The sequence below is a fragment of the Anomalospiza imberbis genome, chromosome 6 (genome assembly GCF_031753505.1).
Source record: "Anomalospiza imberbis isolate Cuckoo-Finch-1a 21T00152 chromosome 6, ASM3175350v1, whole genome shotgun sequence".
Classification (NCBI taxonomy): Eukaryota; Metazoa; Chordata; class Aves; order Passeriformes; family Viduidae; genus Anomalospiza; species Anomalospiza imberbis.
In genome coordinates, this window is record NC_089686.1 from 7,020,356 (window position 1) to 7,045,260 (window position 24,905).

The 24,905-nt window shown below is 40.6% G+C and overlaps 1 protein-coding gene across 1 annotated transcript in view; it reads left to right on the plus strand.

Moving 5' to 3' along the window:
• The window catches only part of SYNE2 (spectrin repeat containing nuclear envelope protein 2), a 177,190-nt gene that overhangs the window by 39,242 nt on the left and 113,043 nt on the right, over nucleotides 1-24,905 (plus strand). The window contains exons 14-37 of the mRNA XM_068192175.1: nucleotides 244-400; nucleotides 2,003-2,093; nucleotides 2,253-2,440; nucleotides 2,597-2,761; nucleotides 4,020-4,193; nucleotides 6,462-6,620; nucleotides 6,872-7,045; nucleotides 7,977-8,102; nucleotides 8,262-8,417; nucleotides 9,066-9,277; nucleotides 9,527-9,602; nucleotides 10,199-10,317; nucleotides 10,896-11,019; nucleotides 11,832-11,992; nucleotides 12,437-12,587; nucleotides 13,760-14,358; nucleotides 15,000-15,179; nucleotides 16,091-16,241; nucleotides 18,069-18,227; nucleotides 18,930-19,091; nucleotides 21,412-21,513; nucleotides 22,729-22,929; nucleotides 23,871-24,036; nucleotides 24,748-24,860. Coding sequence (XP_068048276.1) covers nucleotides 244-400; nucleotides 2,003-2,093; nucleotides 2,253-2,440; nucleotides 2,597-2,761; nucleotides 4,020-4,193; nucleotides 6,462-6,620; nucleotides 6,872-7,045; nucleotides 7,977-8,102; nucleotides 8,262-8,417; nucleotides 9,066-9,277; nucleotides 9,527-9,602; nucleotides 10,199-10,317; nucleotides 10,896-11,019; nucleotides 11,832-11,992; nucleotides 12,437-12,587; nucleotides 13,760-14,358; nucleotides 15,000-15,179; nucleotides 16,091-16,241; nucleotides 18,069-18,227; nucleotides 18,930-19,091; nucleotides 21,412-21,513; nucleotides 22,729-22,929; nucleotides 23,871-24,036; nucleotides 24,748-24,860 — 4,066 coding nt within the window. The remainder of the gene's footprint in view (nucleotides 1-243; nucleotides 401-2,002; nucleotides 2,094-2,252; nucleotides 2,441-2,596; nucleotides 2,762-4,019; nucleotides 4,194-6,461; nucleotides 6,621-6,871; nucleotides 7,046-7,976; nucleotides 8,103-8,261; nucleotides 8,418-9,065; nucleotides 9,278-9,526; nucleotides 9,603-10,198; nucleotides 10,318-10,895; nucleotides 11,020-11,831; nucleotides 11,993-12,436; nucleotides 12,588-13,759; nucleotides 14,359-14,999; nucleotides 15,180-16,090; nucleotides 16,242-18,068; nucleotides 18,228-18,929; nucleotides 19,092-21,411; nucleotides 21,514-22,728; nucleotides 22,930-23,870; nucleotides 24,037-24,747; nucleotides 24,861-24,905) is intronic.

Sequence of the window (24,905 nt, forward strand, 5' to 3'; positions counted from 1 at the left end):
GTGAATATGTGGACAGGGTTATGGAGATTTGTTTACTGAAGAGTAGTTTTTTAATTAGTTAATGGTGATGGTGTTTAGAATGAAGGACTAATTTGGTTGTGATTGTTTGTAAGGGTGATAGGTTTTTTTAATAAGTATAGTATAATAAAGGGATTGATTAGTCTTTTGAGAAGTATGGAGTCATTAATGCCTTTTGTGTCCAAAGGTTCTGAATAAACTTCTGGAACTATTTTCTGTTTGCAGATTTAGCAATGTTCGTTCTACAAGCCCCAGCACTTTTCTTGAATACCACTATGGACTGTGCTCAGCCATTGCCAATGAGGTGAAGTTAAAGCTAAATATCTGGGACATGAAATATGGGGCAAAAGAGTCTGTGGAATCACTGCTGGAAAATTGGAATGTAAGTTTCAGATACATGTATTACGCCCTGATGGTAATTCTTTCCCAGCTCTTTGATTCAGTCTATGTCATCTGAAGATATTATAGTTGTCAGAAGCATGGTGGGCTGGTGAAATCTCAGATTTATTCAAAGAAGGGCAGGTAGACTTCCCTAGAAGCTTTCCTTGCCCCCAGCATCTTCCATTTCGCTATGAATGAGATTTCTTTCTTCAGTTTGGAGAAGTAACACAAGCCATGGCTGTGATTTTCTCTCTGCCTGTTTTTATTCTTTATTATGAAGATTTCTTTCTTTCTAGATAATTTATAGAGCCAGCTGTAGCAGCCCTTCCCTAGCACCAATCCACAGAACCCTCTCTGGGGTAGTTCAATAGTTGCTTTCTTCAAAACCAACCATTACTCACACTGCTGCCTCTTCCTTTTCCCAGCTTCTTTACCTCCTTATGCTTCGTGGTGAATATGAATTGTCTTGTTCTATTACACTTTATGCTTAGCTCAGTTTCTGGACTCAAGTTATGAAACTGATGTAGGCTTTTAGGAGGGGATGGATTGCCCAGCCCCAAATACTGACAAAGGATACTGAATCAGGAGTAGAGGCAGAGGTGAAAATGCTGATGCCTCCAGTTTTTCCCCATCTGTACTTAATAGGATTCTTTGTGAACTCCATCTTAGTGGACTTTCTCAGAGGATTCTCAGACTGGCAAATCCATAGTTAAATTAGTGGGAATTTCCCCAGCCTCAGTACTGTGGAAGGAGGCAACAATAGGTTGTATAAAATAGCAGTTTCCTGAGCAGTGTCAAGCTCACCCTGTGCTGAGATGGTCGTGCAGAGTTAATCTGTGCTGAGTTTGTTGGTTCAGTTGGTTTCATAAATACTTACTATCATGTTATTTCTACAGTGGTGGCTCATGGTCTTGCTCAAGCTGATAGAATGCAGAGCTTTGCCAGGGAGTTTAAGGCTTGTTTAGGGTTTAGGGCCCAGTTTTGTCACAGCCACAAGGGAGGTTGTTTTGTACCCTGCTGGGTAGGACATTTGTAGGAGTGGGGAGGGCTGGAGTGAGGTCACCTCAGACAGAGAGGGGCTGAGGATCAACCCTCATTCCCTGTGCACACACAAGTCTCCTCCTCTGCTCCCAGTTCTTCCTCTTTCACCCCCTCCATCCCCAGTTTGTTTTGATCTGTCAGAAATGAGGCACCTCAATATTTCTGTGCATGCAGGGAAACCCACCTTTTGCTTTCATCACTTTCTTGGCTTATGTGACTAAATTGTGCCTGACTTGTTCTAGATGCCATTTCTCAGTATTGCCCTGGGGCTGTAACTTTTTGAAGCAAGCAGTCCTGACTCATGCAGGGCTGTGGCTCAGGCAGTGGCATTCAGGTTTTCATAGCTCTGTTTACTTTACTCTCTGCACAAGAAGAGTAAAAGAACAAGTTTGTTTCACACTAAAGGGTGCAGCTGAGTTGCTGGGTGGGCTTTGCTCAGTTTATGTTTAAGCTGTAGGTTGTAGGTTCATATTGAAAAAAGAAAAGTGTCCCAAGCTGTATTTCTCACCCAGTTTTGTGTCATTCAGTGTTACCCATATCAATTGCTTTTCACTTTGGGCAGAATTTCATTGAAGAAAAGAAACTTGAAACACAACTAGACACTGCTACTCACATCTGTGAAGACTTGAAAAACATAAGTGGTCCTGACTTGGGTAAGCTCATACGCATAAGTTGATATGAAGATCTCTATTTTGAAGTAAAGTGCTGCCACCAGTTTTAATCCCATCTACTGTTCCATGTAAACAGTGTTTCTCTATAATTAACCTCTCTGTTTCCAAATGTATAACAATAATCCCTATTCCACGTCCTAGCTGGAGATCCTCAAGAAATCAGCAAACTTTTGAAGACAGTGGAGTCGAAGATTTCTACATGTAAAGAGTATATTTCCAATGTAAACACTACTCTACAGAAAGTCCTGTCCTCCTGGAGTAATTACACAGAAAATATCCACTTACTAAAGACATGGCTGGAAGAAAACAGAAATGAGGATCCAAAAGAGGTACACGGTTGGATTTCTCTTTGTTTGACAGAGATACTTCAAAGCCTCCTGTAAGAAGACCGCTAAATCTCACAGTGGCTGCTGTTGTTGCTTTTCATTTTGGAAATAAATGTTTGACAGGGTTCTGCTTAAAATTATTTCAATGCCTCTGTCTAGATCCCTGCTGAGACCCTGGCAAAGAGGAATTCAATTCACGGTTCCTTAAATGAAGCTGGAAACCATCTCATTGAAGTCAGCAAAGAGCAAGTTGGATCAAATATTGCCAAAGAGCTGAAGAAACTGAACAGGAGATGGGCAAAGTTCATCAAGAGGACACACTTTGTGAGTTACAAGTTACTATTACTCTTTGCCATGCAGCCTTCATAGTCATCTTTTCCAGACTTACCAGCTTGCTAATCAGAGCTTGATCAATCTTTCACTCAACTCAAGGTTGCCAGTTTTAAAGCTTGAGGAACAGAGAGTACACAGCAGCATCCCATTCTTAATGTTTGTGACTCAGTTAAATTCTCATTATAACATGATGGAAAATGTTTAATTTTTAAATTAAAATATCAAAACCACTTATAAAAGGAAATCTTAATGCAGAATGAAGCTCTTAATCCAGTACTAGGGGTGAACGTAATCAATTTAGCCTCTGCTAAATTTTACAGTGTCTGTCTTAGCTGGTAGAAAGTAATTATTGCTACATAGATATTTCTAAGGTTGTGCAACTTTTCACCAGCTCACTTGACAGGTTTTTAGGCTGCTGTAAATCCCTATACAGCCTGCCTAATGTTATACATATTGCATTTCCTGGAATGCTTTCACAAGAATGACATTTTCACTCTGCCTGGGAATATTAGAGCTCTTAATTTTCTGAGTTGAGCCTTTCACTGACGTTTATTAAAGGTGCTGCTGTGACACTAAACAGTGGCAAAAAATTACTGCTACGTTTTTGTAGGAGATGAGCTTAGTGAGAATGCAGTAAAATCAAAGGAAGTAATCAAAGGGTGAGGGAAATCCAGAGTTTGCTAGAAAAACCCTTAATAAGAGTTGCTTCAGGGAAGTATATTGAGGAATCAGAGAAGTAACGTGCAAGAAGCCTGTTTAAGGCTTAAGGACTTCCCGAGTTATTTTTGTGGCATTGCTTTGGGCATTATAGCTGTCATATATATTATATTTATTTTTTTAATATAAAATGCAAGCCCAAATACTTGAGCTCTGGCCTGTGACTGCCAGTACCATTAAACTGTCAGCACACTTCTGATCTTGATTTGACCAACCCCAGCTGCTGTTCTCGTGGACAGTTCCCTGGTGTGGACTGGGGGATGCTGCAGCCCATTCTCCATAGTAGTGTGGCTGCTTATAGGGGAGGGGACAGGGGGACAGGGTGTATGGCACAGGTTGTGCTGTCCCACCTGCCCTCAGGGCTGAGGAACTGAGCCTCACTTGGTTTATTTACCAATATGTTTGGCATTTATTTCTCCTTTGATCCCTGTTGAGTGCTGAAGCTGGGAAGTGACCCAAGTGGTGACTGTGTTGGAGGAGGGCAGTGGGGAGATGATGGGAATGAACATCTTACCCTGCTCTTTGTTGATAGCTTGGAGAGGAGAGCACAAATGCTGCTGAAAAGACCACGGATCTTCCAGGGAGCCTGGAGAAAATTGAAGAGCTCCTTGGAGGGGTGGACAGCTGGGCAGCAGAGATGGGACATGTGCTTAGCAAGATCAGTCACGAGGAGCCTGTGGAACCTGAGATGGAGGAACATTTGCAGGTAAAAATGCTGCTTAAAGTACTTATTCCTCAGATTCTCATCTTGCAGCATGGATTTGTGGCTGGTGTAAAATGAGGCATCATCAGGGAAGTGGAACTTAATGTGGATTTTGTGCTGTAACACTTGTAAAAAGTTAAGACAGTGCTTGTGCCTTGTTGTTACTTCTGAGGATCACTTCCAGATGAGCTGTGAGTGAATCTTCCACCATCAGTGTGGCCAGATGACCAGCAGGTGCCAATGAAATGCTGTTGGTGCCACTGATCAGCAGCTTGTTCTTGAGTGATATTAATTACTCCTGTGCAGCACAGCCCTTAGAGCAGACTAGACCTCTGTAAGTTGCCAATTTGAGTCATTCCCCTGGTCATACAGAAGGACTTTGATCATCTACCCTCCAATGTAGAGAGGAGGTTTGGGACACCTTGGCTGTATTCAAGGCTTAGCCATCAAAAATTGGGGTAGTTGAAGTATTTTCAGCAGCACATGGGGTACTTTAGGAATCTCATCTTACAGGCAGTTGTTAGAAATAGCCTCAAAGAGCACAAATTATTTTCTAACAAGAAACTCCACTAGTCACTATGGTTTCCCATGTCTCTCTGCCTGGGATTACCCCCAGCTCCCAGCAGATGGCAGGTGAAAATCTGTGTATATAACTCTGCAGCTTCAATACAAAGTCTGATTTATTTTCTTCACCTGCCAGTGCAGGTAAGACAGATTAAAGATGCCAAGTTTTGCACTGAAAAAGTTGAAGCACTGTCTTATGTTGCCTTTACTACATCTGCAACAGGGCCTGTACAACCTAATGGTGTGAAGGTGACCACCAGGAGGTTTCATTGAAACTCCTTTTGTGTAACTGCTGTAAATAAACAGAGATACTCTTTATTTCATTTAATAATACATTATTGTACTATATACAGTAACTGTGTACCAGAATCACTGTTAGTTTTCTCTTGCTTTGTGCCTTCTTGCAGAGTGTTAGGCTGTTGCACATAGGTAATATCTTGAAAAAGAAAAGCTTTGTAAAAATATAGTTTAAGCCCTTTGTCCTGGTTTAGAGCAAATTTGGGAGAAACAACTACTACTCTATCTGAGCTAACTTGTAATTTCCCATGTGAAAAAACCATAAAAATGAGAATCAGTTAGCACAGCAATCTATTCTGGTAAGAGAACTGTTCACACCTACAAAAACAGTCTATCCCATGAGAATCCATGAAGAAAATATGCAAATTAGCCAAAAATAGAGAAGTTTAATAAACATACACCCTAGCCATGTACCAACCAGTAAACTGAGTATCAGTGTATTGTTAACCAATTAGATTGAACACAGTGCCTTCTGATATTCCTATGAAAATATGAACTATACAGTAAAAATTCAGCTTTTCTGCAGGAAGAATCAAAAGTCCTGTCTCTTTTTACTGCATCTTTTACCTGACAGATTTGGGAATGTGAGAGATCAAAAGATACTGTTGATCTTTTTGTAATCATGAGCAAATGTTTATAAAACAAGCCTCATTTTGCAGTGTGACTCTAGTTTGTTAAAAAAGCCATGAAAATACATGAAAAAACATGAAATAACAAAGGACACCCTGAAACACAGCCTCCAGACATGTGGTTGGCATAGTATCTCCATGTCTGGGGACAGGAGAGATGAAGTTGCTCGTTACCTTCAGTACAATAGGTCAAGATCCAAAATAAAGCTCTGATTATGATTAGGAGAATGCTAATTGACAGCTTCAGGCAGGAGAAATGTGTTGAATATTCATAGATGGAAACAGCTCTAATAACGACTTTTCATGATACATATTCAAATGTGGCACACTGCTCCTGCATGCAGAGCACCCAGCTGCTTTTCCTGCCTTGCAGTACTGGATACTGCAAGGAAATCTGAGCCTTGGTGTGTGCTCGCGTTTGGGTGACTTCATGATCAGATGCTGCATATCCAAATGTGTGGTTTCATTTGGGAAGCTGTTTGGATGAGAGAGCACATTTTAAGAACGCATCTAATTGGCTCTGTGGCAAGGACATGGGAGGTGTTGCACTGACAGAAAGAAATTGCTTCAGCAAACAGAATCCCCTGTGGATGGCAGCAAATTTCTTTCTCTCCACACAGAGATTTTACAGTGCAGTACACTGACCATGACTGGAATGTAAGGCTTTCCTTTAGCAAGTATCAACCATCCATGATCAAGGCTGGCTTTTTCACTCACTTTGTTTAAACAAAAACACAAATGAACACTTGTAAAGGCTTCTAATGCTTTTTGTTCAAACCAGAGTTTGGCTGCAAGAGGATCCTCGTGCCAAGACCAAGTTGTGGCAGCAGAAGAGTTATTGCAATCCCTGAGGCAGAATGTTTCAAGTCAGGTGTTTCAGCAGCATCCTCACACCACTGAGCTGGAGGCACGAATTAAAGAAGCCAGAGACAAAGTAGAGGTACTTGTTTATAAACACACGGATATCTTTAATTCTAGCATTACGCAATGTGGAAGACTCTTTGTCAGTCATGTAAAATAGAAAAGGTTTTATACTATTGGAATCAGTCTCCCAGACTCTTGTCAGGGCAAAATCTAGAACATTTCCAAGATCAGTATCTCAATTTGAAAAACTTGAGTGATGTTATGAAGCAATAACTTTATCTAATTACTGACACTCAGGTGTGTTCTGAAAAGTCTCTTTCTTCCAAGGCTGTCATGGGTGACCTGAACAACATCTTGTCCAAATCTGAGAAAAGACCCTCAGAGAAGGAGGCTTTGCTCAATTTTGAAGAATCCCAGAAAGAACTTGAGGCCTCCATTTCGAAGGCTGTGCAACTTGTCAGTCAAAAATTAAGTCCTGAAGGATGTATTTCAAGATATGAGGTGGGTTTGTGTTCTGAGCCAGCTGAATCTGTGTACTTCTGAGGGCTATGTGGTCTCTAAAAGTCTGAAGTAAGAAAAACACTGAGGGTTTTTTTGGTAGCTATTAATGCTTTGCTCAATTTTCTGATTTAGCACTTTATTAACTTGGCAGACAACTTGAATGAAGAAAAATAAATCTGTATGGCAGTTTATTCAGTGCCCTGTCCTAAATTACTCCATCACTCCATCAGACCTCATAATTTTCAGAACTACAGCCTTTTTTTTTTTGGGGTTTTTTTTTTTTTTTTGCCTGATCAATAATTAAGCTTCCCATCAAGAATGACATGCCTGAATTCTTGGGGAGGTTGTTATAAATACTGAATCTCCTCTTTTTCCCAGAGGGTAGTTGGTAAATCAAATGTCCTGTCTCAAAATGTGAATCTCCTAAAGGGGTGTTGGAAATGGAAGTGCCCAAAATCTGTGTTGCCTGGTGTGGCAGAGAGAGGCTGGGTGACCATGTGCCAGGAGGTCACAGAGCTCATCCCAGGCCATCCTGGAGGTCCCATGGTGCTGATGGAGACCTTTCACCCTTTCACTGCTCACAGCCATAGGGCACGGCCTCAGGTATTCCCTAGGGAAGAGGCGGAGTTCAGCAACCTTCATCTTTTGTCTTTGGTATCAGATTTTCCCCTAAAAGTTGTTACAAGAACAGCACCTGCTTTTCTCCATAAAGCATCCACTGATAGTGCAACCTTTTCCAGATGAACAGGGATGGAGAATGCCCTTGTACCCACCCACAGCAGAACCACATACCCCAGATGTGTGACGTGTACATTGATTTATTCACAGGTTTTACATGCTACCGATGTAATTTTGTTAGTTAAATAAGTTACATTCAGTTCTGTTTGGTTTTCTTTTTTTTTTTTTTTTCTTTTTTTTTTTTTTTTTTCAGGAAGCTTTTAATGCTCTGGACAATAAACTTCTTGACAAGTTTTTGAAAGCAGCTGAACTGCTGAAAAATATTTCAGCTGATCATGAGAAGCTGGTGGAGGAAGATGATGTTCGTAGGAGATGGGAGGTGAGATAATGCAGGAATGAGAATCCACTGTCTGGTCTCATTAGGCCTGGCATCTTTGAAAGCCAGTTTTTTTCTTGGCACAGTATGTTCTGGTGTTTTTACTTGCTGGGTAACATTATTTCACCATCTCATGAGAACAACCTGCTTTGTATTTTGCAGGCAGTTCGTCGGGAAATCGTATCCTATGTCCAGCTCATAGTAGAAAGGGAAAAAAAGAAATTTAATGCAACTTTAAAAAAAATCAATAAGCAGTTAGGCAAAGAGAAGAAACTCTTAAGTATGGATAAAACCAAAGGGCTCATCAAGGAGCATGAGGTACCTGATACACTCCTTTTCTGCCTCTCTTTGTGAATGCTTTGCTGTCCTCCTTCCTCCTTTTTAGGTTCATTATCTGTGGAGCAGGGCCCTTGTGCTCTGTGTTGTGTAAACAGAGAGCAAAGAAGCCACGAAAATTATTTACCTTTTTTGACTGCAGATATTAGTGTTCTTGCAGACTTTTAGAATTAACCCCTTGTTAAGTAGGTGGTATCCTTTTTCTGTTTTTTCTCCCAGCGTTTTAGTGTATCTTGAATTCACCCTAGGAAGTATAATAATTGACAAGGAATATTTAAAAAAATATTCTACTTTTTCTGTAGTCAGTAGGACACTTCTATCTGATGTCAGGGTGAAGAAGACTTGGGACCAAAATTAACAATGGTAGAACATAATTAATTTCTAAATCAAGGAAGAGTCAGTGTAGTCCTGTGAATATAGCTGGGAACATGTTGCCAGAAATCCTAACTTGATTTCTGTCTCCATTTTAGAAAGAACCAAGAGAAAATAAGTGCGTGTTTCTTGGTTTGACAGCTTAGACTTTTAGGAACACCCAACCAAGTAGATAATGGAAGTATAAAAAAATCATGAGAATAATTGTTTATCCTCATGCCTTAACACGGGCTGTTGTATTGTTTTTTCTTTGTTTAGGCCTTTTTTTCACACGAGGGCAGCATGAAGGAACTTAACAAGTCTTTGGAAGACCTTAAAACATTGGCAAGACTCTCAGAAGAAACTGTCCCAGGGATACAGACACTCACTGCAGACTGTGAAAAAAGGATAGAAAAGGTTCAACAAATGGTGGCAGACACTCACACAGCACTGCTGGCTCGTCTTGGAAAAGGACAGTCCTCTCAGAAAGGGTGGGTGGCTGAGTCAGGGGGTGTTGTAGCTTTATAGAAATCATTTTTACACATAAATTTTGGGATACTCTAATGTGTTTTGGAAGTGCATAACCATGTACATTACTGTGGCCAGCTGTGCATTTAAACACTTAGTATTAAGTTTCATAAACTGGCAATGTTTGATTGTCCGTCATCACAGCTGCACTGTTTTAAACCTTGAGCTAGGATTTATTTTTTCCCTTTGTATTTAATATTTTGTTCTTGTAGGAACTCCATTATGGCTTCTGAGAATGGAGAACTGTCTGGTTCTTCTCAAGAAACTGACAGCCTTATGGTACAGGAGGTAAGAAGCCCAGACTTACTGTTGGGAAACAGTGCTCTGTCAAAGGGAGGTCATTGCCAAGAGGAAAAAGTGTTTCTTTCTCTTACTGTTTTTATTGTGATAAGACCTTGGGCCTCTGGTCAGAAATCAAAACCCCACTGTGCTTGTGAACATAGACTAAGTAAATATTAAAAATTAACATGCAAGCAGCAGCACTGGGTGCCCTGAGAAGATATGAGCCTGGAATTATATTTTGCAAAAAAGTAATTTTCAGGTAGAAGGGTCATGTGGGAAGCTGTGTTCAAGTGAAAATCCCACCTAGTGTCCCAGTAATGTGAACAATTTTCAGAGGACAGAGAGTCGTAGTGAGGAGTTGGAGGCATTTGTCTGTATCTGTGAAAAGAATGAATGAGCTGGCTGCAAGCATTCCAGAATTTGCTCTTTGTGCTCGTGATTGAGTTTAAACACCTCCTGAATTCATGAATGGCATCTCTCATTTCCTCTGGGACACATCAAGCAATCCCTTCCTTCAGGAGTTCACAGATGATTGTTGGGCTTTGCTCTGTGTTGCACAGGATGATGTGGAGGTCACTGTCACCCTTTTTATTTTTACTCAGACCTCAAGACCTGCTGCAAATTCAGTTTTGGAACCAGATGTGAAACGTCACAATGGAGAAAGCTGTGCAGACAAGTTGGAGGAAGATAGTGATTCAGCAATACCAGCTTTGTTAGACAGGTAATTTTTAAAGGAAAAACTACATGATTGTTAAGGTGTGCTAGACAAATTGGCTCACAAATTAATTGGATGTACCAAACACTTATGTTATGCAGAACCCTCTTCTTTTTTCTGCTACAGTTTACTGAATATTGATCTGTAATTGATAAGGAAGCACTACAGTAACTAAATATTTCGAGCATTAGGATTTTGTAGCAAGAACATTTTTAGCTATGAATATTTTACTTCTTTTCTTGGGCTAGGAAAGTCTCCATCTGCCTTACTATTAACTTCAAATATTCTAAAATAAAGAAATGTGTCAAGTTTTTTAGAGCAGTGTCATTTTTACATTTGTTAAACTGAAAATTTAAAGAATGCAGGCTGGCATTTAGATTTGAAGATTAGCCATATGAGCAATCTCTTCAATATGTTGCTCATTTATGCATTATTCATTCTTTTTGGACTTAAATAAAATATGTAATTATAATAGACTGTGCTTCTTTTTATGGTACTCTGTTGGTCAATGAGTCCCATACCCTGAGATGTTCCATTTAATTAAAAGTAATATTCTCTCTGAATGTGGTTGCATCTTTCCTTAGCTTTAACACACAAAGAAGTAACCTGCAGGAACTTCTACGACTCAGCAGAGAGAAAGTAGCATCTGACTTTACTGATGAAATAAAAGACACTTCATGCCTTAACTTTAAGGTGACTGAACTAGAGGCAAGTATTCATCTTTTAAAAATATACCTGGTGCCTAAATTGTTATTTTCTCATGTAGAGCACTCACTTCTCTGTTACATATATTGCCAAGGGAGAAGCAGCATCCTTGCAACCATATGTGTTAGAAGAAGGGAAATCAAGGATTTAGGATTCAACAGAACTGCACTGCTGCCTAGCCGTGGAGTTTTGCAGGTTCTGCTGAAAGAAGAAATTGGTGGCTCTGGGTTTGTTGTCTGCATGCTGAAATAGGTGTAATGGGAAAAAAACTGCAGAAAGGAGCTTTTTGTTTGCCATCAGAGTGGAACCACCAAGTGGTGTTTGTGCAGAATGGAACTGTTCCAGGACATATAACTTGGTTAGGTTTGTGAGATCGTTAAGGCGACAGCAAAAGGCAGAGTTGATGTTGAAAAGTTTATTACTGCAGTTTTTCACAGCCTTTCTTGAAAGGACTGCAAAGCCTTATCAAAAATCTCAGAACTTGGTTCAGTTCTACATTTGTTGTTCTTCTGAACATAGCTACGTGGAGATATTTTCATTCTTTTAATAAGAATGCCTGACCCATTATTTATTGACTCTTTTATAAAATGTAGCCAAGGCATATATCTGACATGGAAATTGTCACCATAAAAAGTTGCTGGAGGTTTGCATGCAGCTAAAAATTGGGTCTTGAAGGGGAAAAAAGGCAATAGGTACTCTTAGTTTCAGATGATGTTTTCACTGTTCTTGTAGAGACTCATGTGACTGTAGTTTTGTGAACTGTGCACTGGGAAATTCAGGATCATATTAATGCATTAGAACTGCTTGTCTTCTAGGCAATGGTAGACCTTGAAATCAGTTCTGGTTGGAAACAATTGGAAAACATCTCATCTGCCTTGGAAAATCTTGTGTCTGAAGTGCAGCAGGCTGCTCTCTCTGAGGCAAGAAACAAGCTACAAAGCGAGTGGAAAGAACTTCAGGATATTATAAGTATCAGGTATAAAACAACACTTTATGGTATTAGCTAAGGAATTGTAAACTAATTGTGTGTGTTGTGAAGGGAATAATGTGTGCTGCAGAAAATAGCTGCACATTTTTAACTTTATCTTCATTGCAAAAAATTAGGCTGTTCTTGATTTTTCTTTTTTCATACACACATGGAAGATAGTGTGAGTCTCCCCAGGAAGAAGAGACAGATCTTTCTGACATAACTGTGCAATATTCCCATTTATTGCTGTTATTTCCTTTCATCTCTTGGTTAAATTCACAATGATTCACATTGCTTTTCTCATTCATCAGAGAAAAACCCATCTGACTTCGGGAGGGGGAGGATTAGATCTGTTAGACAGTTACGTTATTTTTGTGGCTTGTTGTGCTTAAAAATATCGAGTGTCTTTTCTTGCTTGCTTTCCCAGTTCATGTTTTGTTACCTTTCTTGCAGAGTGAACTCCTTAAGGGCTGCTGTGGAAATTGTTTGCAAAACAGAAAGCCAATCCATATTTGTCTGTCGATTAGTAGATGAATGGCTGAAGAAAAAGTACATCCACCAGTTCAGTCTGATGGACAGTGACCTTCCTGACAGTGAACTGAAGGTAAGGGAAGATGCAGAGACTGCAGCCTAGCAAGGATAGGTTTTAATATCTAGGAAGTAGAGAACTTCATGGGATTTCCACTCAGGAGGTTGGGGCTGCTGACAAGACTTCCCAAACCTTCTAAAATCTGTATTGGCATTTTAGTCCCTGTGTTTTAAACATTATTGGTCCTGGAGAGCAAGGCAGGGACTCTCAGTAGGTTCTGCTGTAAAAGCCATTGTTGTGAACATTTCACAGTAGGTTAGGATCTTTTTTTGATGCAGATTTGTGGTGTTCCCACCTGGCCTTATATCTTTTTGTGGAGTCATGAATGTAATGTACTGTTAATTTATGAGCTCAGATAAACTACCTTGTGTCACATCTGCTGCAGTATCTGGGCACAGCTCAGGATGGGTTTGGAAGCTCAGTGTGGGTGCAGTAATTGTTCACCTGCTATCAATATCTGATGTTCAAGCCTTGGTCCACTGGGCAGAGTGAATTCTGTTTTATTCTTGGCTTGCCCTCCAGGCTAAACACACTGACAGCCACCCAGAGCTGAAAGTTTGCATTTGTCTGCCCTTGGCTCTCCAGTGAAGTAGGGTCTAGGTCTCTCAAGCTGTAGGGCAGACAGCATGTGTACTCTGTCTGACCAGTTTGGGCTGAAAGGGCCCAGAATTTTTGCCCAGCTGTCTGCACATCTGGCCTTTCACAGGCCTGACATGCTGCTCTTTGAGGGCTGGAACCAGAGAGCCTGCAGGTTGCACCAGGAGATTTTTAGATGCGTGGAAGTCTGCTCCAAAAGTGTAGCATAAAGAACTGAAAAGATGGCAGAGTAATAAATATCTCTGTGGCTGCCTGTGCTCTGGCTGATGTCCTGCTGTGAGAGCCTGCTGCTTTCAGTCCCAGGACTATCATCATCTCACTCTCCTTCTTGTCTGATTGCAGGAAGGAGTCTTGAGCTTTCTGCAGTGCTGATCAAATTCCCTGTGTCTGGAATACCATTTTATTTGATTATTTTGTTCTTTTTCCTTCCCTCCACTGACATCCAGAATAGGTTTTCTGTCTTAACCACCCTGTTTAGCATACTTTTTTACTGCTATTGTAATTTGGTTTTCAGCCATAGGTTCAGCTTGAATGCAGGATATATGTTTTCTTTCACTTGCTCACACTTTTGGTCATTCTCTAAATTTCAGATGCTGCAGAGATCCATATTAAGACAGATTGAAGCGTGCAAACAATTGGAACACCTAGACAGTTCAGCAGGGGATGAAGTTAATCCACTAGACCTGCAAGCTGCAAGAAAAGTTATGATTAACTGTCAAAACCAGCTTGAAGAAATGGGCCATAAAATGCAAGTGCGTGAGGCAGTCCTTAAAGATCTGGAAGCTTTTATGGCCTCCCTGAGGAAGATCCAGTCTTCCATCACATGTCTCCCAGATCCCCCAGATCAACCTGAAATGCAGCGAAAAGCTTTGAGGGAGGCTGCACAAGAAGTTTCTCATATGGCAGAAGAGGCTAAATGTTTGGATGAACGCCTGAAGGGTGTTAATATCTGTTTGGAAGATGCTGACTGTGGGAGAAAGACTTGGTGTGAACAACTTGTTCAGATTTTATCTGAAAAGCTAAATGCCATTTATGGTACCCCAAGTGGGCAGGTGCCTACAGAAGAAAAAGACTTATACAGGACTTTTTCCAAAAAAAGCAGTGAACTCCTTAAAAACATTCAGGATCTACATGACAGAATTAACAAAATAGGCTTGAAGGATCCAACAATTCCAGCTATTCAAAAAAGGTGAGTTATTTTTTAAAGCTCTTTTAATTTCACAGTTTCAGTAGAGTCAGCTTGGGTCCCCTCTGCAGGAGAGCACTGAAATCTGAAGTGTCTGTGGAATATTGACAGAAGCTGTGAGTTTATTTGTTCCATCACAGCCTAAAAAATGAAGCCTTCTCCATTTTTTTTTCTTTCAAACTCATGTATATGTATGTATGTATATATATATATGTGTGTGTGTGTGTTTGAAGCAGCATTGAGGAGGAAAAAATAGGAGATGGTTATTGTGATCTTAGTTTTCAGTAAGAAAACTGCCAGACAGGGAGATGAGTCCTCTTGTTGGGCACTGATGTACCTGATCTGAAACTCTGCAGTGTAAGACAGACTGCACTTGCCTTTTAATGCACATTAATTTCACTGTGCTCATACAGAACCATCTACCTTCAGAATTTGGATTATTTTCTCACAGTGTTGAGGTCAGCATAACTCATCTGAGGGCCTGTGTCAGATTACATGAATTGAAGACCAAATTAGACTTTTTTTGATGTAATTTAATACAGTATGTGGAGCTCAGGATGAATTTCTAGGGAACTTAATAATTACATTGTGAACCAAATCAAAGGCTTTAATATAAGGCTGTATTTCATTTTTTTCTAATAAAGGATAAAATCATTAACAGAATTGGAAAAGGAATTGGATCATACTGCTGCTGAAATGAAATCTATGCAAGAAATTGCTAATAAGCTCCCACAGATCAATGAGGAGAAAGCAGAGGAAGCAAATGAGCAGTGCAGAGTTACAGAGAGGTTATGGGAGGATACAAAGCTCTTGCTTGCTGAATGGTAAGGAGGAAAATTTCATTTTCAAGTAAGAAGTTTGCTTATGAAATCAAAAAAAACCCCTAACCCTAGACTATACCTTAAAGGTACAGTGGAGACGTAAGCTGTCATTAAACCAAGAATTGCACATGGAAGTTTGCAGCCAAAGCTCATGAATTTTGCATATTTTTAAAACATCACACTCCCATCATTTAGCAGGTATGCAGTTGGACTTAATTGGCATCCAGAAGAAAAACATGGCTGCTGCTGGGAATGCTGTGTCTTCTATATTTGCTGTGATTTTCCTGCCAGCACACTGAAAAAGAAAAGACAAACTGAAACAAATGGAAAAGGACAGCTGGGAAAACAGTCTCTTATGCAGCAAAATAAAGGGAGCTTGGTTTGATAAGTGTGAGATGGAGACTGGGGGAGGCTGTGGTTGATTGCCCAGGGCATCTGTGCTTCGAATATGGTTTTTGAAGATGCCCAGAGGCTTTGCATGGTCTGGCACAGTTGTGGTTAATTCTCATGGCTTGCACAGGTGGGAGTAAGCTGTTCTCATTCCCCACTGAGGGATGGGCTGGTATCCACCATCCCAGCTGCTGTGAGATCTGCTGCACGTGGTATTTCAGTTTACTGGTGACTGAGCTCACCTCTCAGGTGGAGAGGATCATATGAACACAGCTGCTCATCACAGTTAAAATGGATCAGAGGCATATGATGGTGAAGGCATTTCTGATTCCAAAAACTGGATACCACACAGGTATCACACGTTATTGCAGGATTTAAGACTGGTACAGTTCATCTCTCCTTTTCTCTTATCCAAACCTAGTTGTCAAACTTCCCAAGTGTGTGAATATAGGAGAAGGAAGCAGACAGGAGGTTGAGGCTGCAGGTTTATCTTAGGCCATAAATAATGCATCTCTTTTTAATAGCCAGGAGCAGTGTGCAAGGGCTCTGGAGCTCCTGAAGCAGTATCAAAGCTGCAAAACGAGTCTGACCAGCATCATCCAGAAACAGGAGGTTGTGCTTTCCCAGCAAACTTCTTACATGGGGAAGGAGAATTTGAACCGACTAATAGCAAAGGTGAGTAACAAGAACTTAGTGGAAAGGAAAGAAAAGCCTTTCCTGAGAGCATTCAGATGTGGGGTTGCCCTTGTACCCTCAGCCTTTAGGGCAGATGTTACGGCCTTGCTTTCACTTTGGCTTCCAAAATACATTTAGGGACTCCATATTTTTGTTTTAAGAGGATTTAAGGCTTTTTTTTTTTTTTTTTTTTTTTTAAGTGAATCAGTCTTGTTAATGGAGAGGGATTAAAAAAACTACACCAAAACCCCATGGAAGAGCTAGGATCTAGTATGAAGATGAGATTAGGTCCTGTCTTTTTGCTCCAAGCTGTCTGTATCAGCAGTTAAACATTTACAGTAGTTTTTACATTACTTGATGAGCTACTCATACTGAATGAGCAGGTACTGCTGGACTCCTCTTTAAACTAGGAGGAAGTGGAAACTTTTCCACTAGGTGGAAAAGTTTTCCACCTTTTCTGTCAGAAATGTGACAGCCAGCTTCTTGGCTAAATGAATCCAGCTACTGGAATAGCTGTCCATGGTTAACAGATGAGTGAAGAGCAGCATGGCCATCACGACCATTTTACTGCACAGGTTTCACATATTCTGGATTTTGTAACTGGTTGTTCAGATCCTGTTTTTAGGCTTTCTGGTGAGGCATTACCCGTAGCATCCAGGAGTGTTTGCTCTCAGGCAGTGCCTGGGCTGGTTAAATTTAAGAGGGAATGTAAGTGGTGTTTTCCTCAGGCGGTGGGATGGTGTCTGCTTGTGCCAGCCCCCTTCAGCTGGGGCAGGGTCTCTTCTTGGTCCCACCAGTGAGACTTGGGGCACCTTGTATCACCTGGGCTCCTGCTGCAAGGGGGGCACTGCCTGCATATCCCAGCCCCCTGCTTGTATGGAGCCCCCTCTCTGGGAGCAACCCTCCCTCCTCACCCTGAGCCGTGCAACTCCCACTCCCCGAGCCGTGGTCTGCAGTTGCTGTGGCACAGTACAGGCATGTCCTTGAGTGCTGATGATTTCTTACGTAAAATAATACAAAATTATAGCAGGGGAAGTCCTCTGCTTTGTTCTGGTTTGTGAGAGCAGCTCTGCCATCCCTCCCTGAGCTCAGTGCCTGGAGGGGTTGGTATGGGAAGATGTAATTTCCCAGGATGTCTGTGGGAAATAAGGAGAGAGCTGTTAACATCATTGTGCCTAGCACTAGAGGTCAGTGTTTATTTTCCAGGAAGCTTCCATGTTGTTTGTAAACACAGACATTCCAATTTAAACACAAAGAAGCAGCTTGGTGTTTAAATAGAAAGTAGGAGAAAGAGATTTTTCAGTTTCTGGCAGTGACATATTTGACAGTGTCTGTGTTTAAGCAGGATTTAAGCTTTTTTTAAAAGCAGTTCAAAACCTGGGGATCAGAATGCAGATTATATTTTAGAGTTGTAATAGTATCTCAGATGATTATCACACTCTGCATTGTTTATCTCTGTAATCAAGGTTCTGTGTGTGGATGTACAGTCCCCTTGGCTCCTGCACTTAGGACTTTAAAAGCAAACAGTGGTTTTGGCTCTCTTAGAAATAAATGATCCATATTCCCACTCAGCTGTTCTGCAGCCAATAACAGAATGGTATGGATTTCTAAGAGGGAAATATTCCTGTCAGCATGGCGGGGATATGACAATACAGGATGCATTCCTAGTCTCATCATATTGTATAAAATAGATTATTTTATGTAATGCTGTTGTTTTTCTAAGGGAAAAAAAAAAAAACAAACCAGCAAATCAGTTAAAAAATATTTTGCTGAAGAAACAGTCATAAGCAAATGTGCTCACAAATATCCATGTGGTCTTTTTCACAGATTGAAGAGGCAAAAGAGGAATTTAATGATCACGCTGAAGATGTAGACAAAATAAATCAGATCTGCAAAAACCTGCAATTCCAGCTGAATAAAATGAGAAGCTTTGAGGAGCCTCCGTTCGAGAATGAGGCTAACATTATTGTGGACAGATGGCTGGATGTATGTAAAAAGTAAATTATCAGGGTGGTCTTATCTGTTATGCATTATAGTAATTGATTCTGACGCGGGTGTAATATTTCGAATAAATTAAGTGCAATATGGCAGAGATTCTTAAGAGATAAATCCAAGTGTTTACCAGAGGAAAGCTTGCAGAGTATCTATGGATGTAACGTTTCTGATCTCTCAGGTAATTTATATTGTCAGTACTCTTTGGCAGTAAATAACTCTAGAAAATGCAAAAAAGGCAATATTTGTGCTTTCTGCATGAATCTGTAAGCTTCTATAACAACTTCTATGGATTTAGACTTGGGAGACAAATCTGGAAAATTACAGTGCTGGTGCTTTTGGTGGGAAATGTTCGCCACTGTCGATCTAAGCAGTGCATCAATACTGAGATTAAATGGTATTTACTGGGAGTAGATAAACATTAATGAGCAAGGCTTCTTCCTAAACCTGCCTTAAAACTGGCAAGCTGCTGTTGTGATTGGTATGTTTGGTGACATGTGTGGCAGGGATTTAAGTATCTTCTCCATGACCAGTTCACTGTGAAGACACGAGATTTTTTTTTTCCCCCTTTGCCGCTCTTGTTTTTGTGGGTGGTTTCATCTTTCTCTGATTTTCTTGTGCTGCTTTTGCTTTTGGAATTTAGCCCAACATTTTTTGAAATCTGTGTGTGTTTTCTGTCTATCAATCTAATGGTAGATCAATGAAAAGACCGAAAACTACTGTGATAATTTGGGAAGAGCTCAGGCTTTGTGGGACAAACTCCTGAGCTTATCTGGCACAATCGAAGCCTGGGCAAACGCAGAGCTCAAGAATGCAGAAGACCATTGCCTGACTGAGGAGGACCTCACTCAGCTGAAGGTGATTTAAATGGAATTTTTTAAACCTTTCCTTTATACTACAGGGATATGGACTTTGGGCTATAAACATGCATGTTTCATAGGAATAGCAGCAAAGGAGGTTGTAACACGTGCAGTTGTACCTGCATGGATGGTTGCACTAAGGGTGTTGCCTTTATTTGGGAATACAGCTCTTGGAAACTAATGCACAGATAGTGTATATGTGTAGTAAATGGCTTTCAATCAATGCAGCACTGCAAATGCTGTACAAAGATGGAGCAAAGAGAAGGCCTGTAAGGCTGTAGCCTGGAGTGCAGCAGTGCACAGAGAAGAAAGAGAAATAGGCTAATGATTAGTTTTCCAGGTAGAAGTGGCCTGTCAGTGAAGATGCTGGAGCCTCTGGGACAGCTGGGCAAAGCACAGCTCAAGGAGAGGTTTCAGAGGTGGTTTATTTTCCCCCTGTCCCAGTGTGTTCCTGACTGTAACTTTTTGCAGCCTCAACAGAGAGTGGCTGCTGAGCATCTCCAGGATCTGCACATGGGCAGGCAGCAGCAGAGCCTGGGCTGCCCATGCCCCTTTGGCACAGATTATAACTTAATTCTTGATGTCAGGGTGCAGCTGGGTGTAAAAACACATGCATTAGGTCTGTGCCATTAAAAGCTTTATGTACAGGGGTGAATATTTTCATTTCTAGCTTCAGGGCCACAAAAGACCAGCTGTGCTGCTTCGTTGTGGTCATAACCAATGTCTAATAAGCAAAAATAATTTCCTGCTTGAAATTGAGTGATTGAGACATAAATGCACTGTATATCCTCTTGTTTGAAAATTTGCAGGCAGTTTTTCCTCAGTGTTTACAAGCTACAAATGGCCTGGATTTTATTATGGTTGTTTGCAGCTTTCCTCCTACTGTTAGCACTGCTCATTTGTTTTCGTTTGCAGAGAAGTGAAAAGTCAAGGTGCTCTTTGTGAATGGATCTTCACTAAGAAACAGTGGCATATCCACTGTGTAGCAGTGGATATTTTGTCACATCATGTTGTCTCTACCATTGTATTGTCAGAATTTTCCTGGAGTAGTTTAGGTCCCTGGAGGCTCCAGTAAAAATGCAGCAGCTGGAAAATGCATCTTTAAAGCCATTTTGTTACCTGGAAACTGCTCGCGTCCAGCATGATGTGACTGTGCCCCTGGTGTGACTCTTCTCCTCCTTAGAAAGGGCTGTGCTGGAGGTGGCTACAGTAAGGTTATGCTGCTGCTTTCTTGTGAGACATAAGTCTCAAAAGAGGAGGGAGAAGATGGTTCAGAGACACAGAAACCATGTTCCTCTGAGCAATTATTATAAAGTGGAACAGAAGGAGAGAAAACTGGACCCAATGCATTCGAATTTTTGTAAAACGATTCCAGGTGCAGAGGGCATCAGGTTCATTTATCACTTTATTATTACTTTCTTTTGTTGATCCTGAAACATCTCTGCACTGATGTTAATTCCAGAAAGACACCCAGCTGTTGCAATGTGTCACATGTTACACAGGGTTGAAACTTAGGGTCCTTTGTGAGCACTGGTGCATGTGTTTTCAGGGAGCCTGTCACGAAAGAGCAGAGCAGTGGATTATTGGACTGTGTATTTAAGGATAATTTCAGTATAAAAATGTGAAAGAAGTTCTGCTTTTCCCTGTATCCTGTATGCAAATGCAAACTCTTAAGGGCTGCAGCACAAGAATGGGTTTTGATGATTGCTTGTGCAGAGACTACAAAAGGAAGGCTTTGTCCTCAGGGAGCTTGGAATATCGATTTGGGACTATGAGACAATGTCATTATCCTGTTCAGTTAAGTTGAAGCAGGCATTTTACCTTCACATTACTGACTTGTTTCAAAGTACATTCAAATGAGTGAAGGTCTTTTCATGTGCAAAGGATTTACATTGAAAAAGTGCTTACAGCCTGTGTTGTATTTTATCACTTCCATATCAAAGCATGTGCCATCAGGACACCGATTCCTGACTTGAAGTCTATGGCATCTGAGAATATCCCTTTTAGTAGAAGCAGCAAGACATAAATGCAAAATTAAAATTATTTTCCTACAAATTCACTTGAAGCAAAATAATTAAGATTCTGAAATATACGCTAGATTTGCATTATCAGCTGCTTTGTCTGAGAAACAGGGTGTTTCTGATTCAAATACAAAAGATGCTTAATTGCAAAAATGAAAATCAGGAAGTGAACAAATGGTGACACCTCGATATACCAAAATGCATAATCAGAATATTTTAATAGAATTTTTCTAACATAAACATAGAGATTTAATTTGGAGGGAAGAGCCGTTACCAATGTGTTTTTTCCACCTTTAGGCATGCTTACGGGTCCAAGAGCAGAAACTCCAAAAATTCGACAGCACGGTGGCTGAGATAGAAGAACTTCTGAATAGTAATGAGCCTCCACTGGAGCTCCAGGTACAGAGAAGCTTTTACAGCTGATACACCAGTACTCCTTACTATAGCCCTGCTTCTAGCATTGCCTTTGTCACTGGTTTTACTTTTATCTGCTCAAGGAGAGTTGGAGGCATTTTGTTGCTAGTGAGGTATTTCATTTGTTGTATCTCTAAGGCTGATAAAGGTTGATAGAACCAAACCTGTCATTTTAAACACAAAGATCTTTCTTACTTCTTTGCCTTTTCACACCCTTTGGCCTGCCCAAAGAGGCTGCTATCAGCGATAGCTGGTGTTTAGCTGTTGGTCAACAACAGGGCACAATGGACCTCGTCACCCCTTTGGGGATCCCAGGAACTCAGCTTTACTGACTGTCCATTTCAAACTCTACCTTTGCCCGGGCAATGTAGCTTGGTAATGTGGAGTTTCTTGCACAGAGTGATGTTTTCCTTTGGGGTATCACAAGGAAAACTCCATCTTTCTGTGTTAGCTTCACACAGCAAACAACAAATTCTCGTTTAAGACTGTGTTAGCTTCCCTTGCTCCTGAAGCAGTTTTGTAATCACCCTCCCAAAGTGTCTGTCAGATGCACCTTGAGCTTGACCCTGTTTAGCTATTTCTGTGTTTATCCTCAGCAGGCAGTGAACTCTGAGGAGTTTCACTGGGTAAAGTGATCTAAGGAGCTTAGGGAAGGACTCAGCAACCTTGTGCTGTGCGTGCTGCACTGAGTCCCTGGGGTGGTGTTCCCACATGATCCCACCCAGCTGCTGCCTCATGCAAGTCAAGGATGAGGTTCAGGACCTGTTGCTTCTTAGTGAATAGTCTTGAGTCAGAGCTCCCAGCCTCTCTGCTGGCCTTTTTTTGGGTCATTGTGGGGGATTTCCCCCACTGGAATCACTGTAGAGGCGTGTGTTACAGAGAGAGGTGCAACCCTCTTTTTCATGGCAGCTGAAGCTCCTTTATCTAGCTCAGAGTAGGCATTGGAGAGATTGAGGAATAAAATAAAACAGCAGCAGTAAAACTGCTAATAAAGATGAGCTGAGATCACTCCTCCTCAGAAAAGCAGTACTTAAATGTTTTTCAGTTTCTGGAGTGGGAGGGAAACAAATCAAAACAAACTGTAATTGAAACATCTGTACTTCAGACCACTTAATTTCTTTTTATGTCTGTCATAGATTTTTGTAATATTCTGGGAAATCAATCCATTATAATTGATGTGTGTTTATTTCTGATTTTAAGGTCATCAGATCATCTGTTGTGCAGAAAATGGAGCTGATAAAAGAGCTCTTGTCAGCCAAGCGTGGGACCAGTGAACTCACTGTGAATACAGCAGAGCTGAAAGGAGACCTTGATCTGGCCAAGACACAGATTGGAATGACTGAATCACTCCTCAAAGCTTTATCTCCTTCAGACACCTTAGAGATCTTTACTAAACTAGAGGTAGCATGCCACAGACTGTGTATATTTTATACATTCGTTCATAATTTCTCTCTTGGTCAAGTGCTCCTAAGTGTTCATCCTGTGTAAATTGTAGACTGCTGGAATAATTCAAGTGAAGAACCTAGCGTGAATATTTCCTTTAGCTGCCAGAAACATGGAAGAAAAGCCTCTTTTTCCTGGAATTATCAGATATATTTAACCCTTGCAGCTGTTGGAAATGGTTAATCCCAGGCACAACAGCAATATTGCCACCCAGGATAGGTTGAGGCAGTAGTGCTTGTTTGGATTGTCTGTTTTCCAAGACTGGGTAAGACACAGAGGATGCTTTTGTGCCACCTGAGCCTGGCTGCAAGGGGAGCTCCCAATAGACAATTTCAGCCCAATTTTTGCTGGAACTCAAGCTTGGAGGCTTAGGCTGGCAAGATTTAAACCTCCTGTGGAGCAGTGAGTGGATTATGTGCATTGTGGGTGTCAGATCTCTAGTGTTTGGGGCAGTGAAATCACAGCCATTGGAGGAAAGTCAGAGTTTTTAACTAATTCTCTAGCTCCCTCTAAGTTACCTTTCAGCCCACGGGGTCTTGACACACAGAATAAGGAATTTAGGGGGGGGAATAATGCCTATGGCAGCTGAGGCATTCTAGTTTGTAAGTATTACATGATCTGGAACATACAATGGCACTATTCACATATCTATTCTGTGGGGTTATTTGTGCATACACACACTGCTCAAGGAGAGTTTAGTGCTTATACCTACCTACTGATGGCCTTGTTAAATGCCAACATAATTTAAGAAATTATTTTTACACACAGGAAGGCCTAAACCCTTTTGCAAAACTCTAGTTTGTACTAAAGCAGCTCTGTACAGTGAACTTCTGCTTGGCCTTCAAAATTTACTTTTTAAAACTTCTCCTGCTTTGTTGTTTGGGTTTTTTTAACCTTAGGAGATCCACCAGAAAATTCTGCAACAAGAGCACCTTGTGGCACTACTCCAGGAAGAGACAGATTGTCCTGATGTGGATGACTTAAATAAGCAGCTTAAATGTGTCACTGATTTATTCAATAGCAAGAAACATGTGCTTCAAGATCACTTTATGGGTGTTTTGAATCGTGAGTGAACACATTCCAGTTATTTATCTTTACAGGTTTGACCACCAACCACAATGACTTAAAGGTTGTGCAATTAATTGGTTAGGTGTCTGAAACTGCTTTGGTATCCCAAACTGCCTCAGGGTTCTGAGCAAGATAAAGATTTGCAGAAAAATGGATTTTGATCCCAGAAAACCACTCAGTCTGAATCAAAGTATTTGTTTTCTTATTTTTACATTTAAAAAATTAGATAAAAGAAGTGTAAAGCATAATTCAGGAACAAATGTCAGAGTATTTAATTTAAAAATACAGAAATCCAGTGTTTTAATTTTTTCCAGTTGTTTTTTATTTAAAATTAGTTACAAGAATAAATGGTGTTATTTCTCTTTGCTTTAAGCAGACACAGGATTTTGCAGGTGGGAAATTTGGCCCAAAGATAGTCTAATGTCTTCAAATGTTTTTTAAATAGTATTAATCTGTGTGGAAATGAGAAGTTTCCACTAGGCTATTCCAGGTCTTGTTTACCCAAACTGCTGTGTGTGTTAGCTAATGTTAGCTAAAAAAATAAGAGCTGCAGCATTTTCAGTCACATGTTCTGTAGTAAAAAGCAACCTTTGTCAGTAGCACTGATCACTGTAATTGTAAATTGTCTGAAATCTTCATGTTAAACAGGATTTTTTTTTACAGAATGCAATTAATGAAAAAAAAAATTGGAATGTACCTTTTTTTCAGGACAGTGCAAGAATTTTAATGACTGGTTCAGCAGCACTCAGCTGTCTCTGAAGGACTGCTTTGAGCCCTCAGAAACAAAATCCATACTGGAAGAAAGACTGCAGAGGCTAAAGGTAAAGTATTAAAATACTGTAATTTCTAAAGCTGATTGTTCTTGA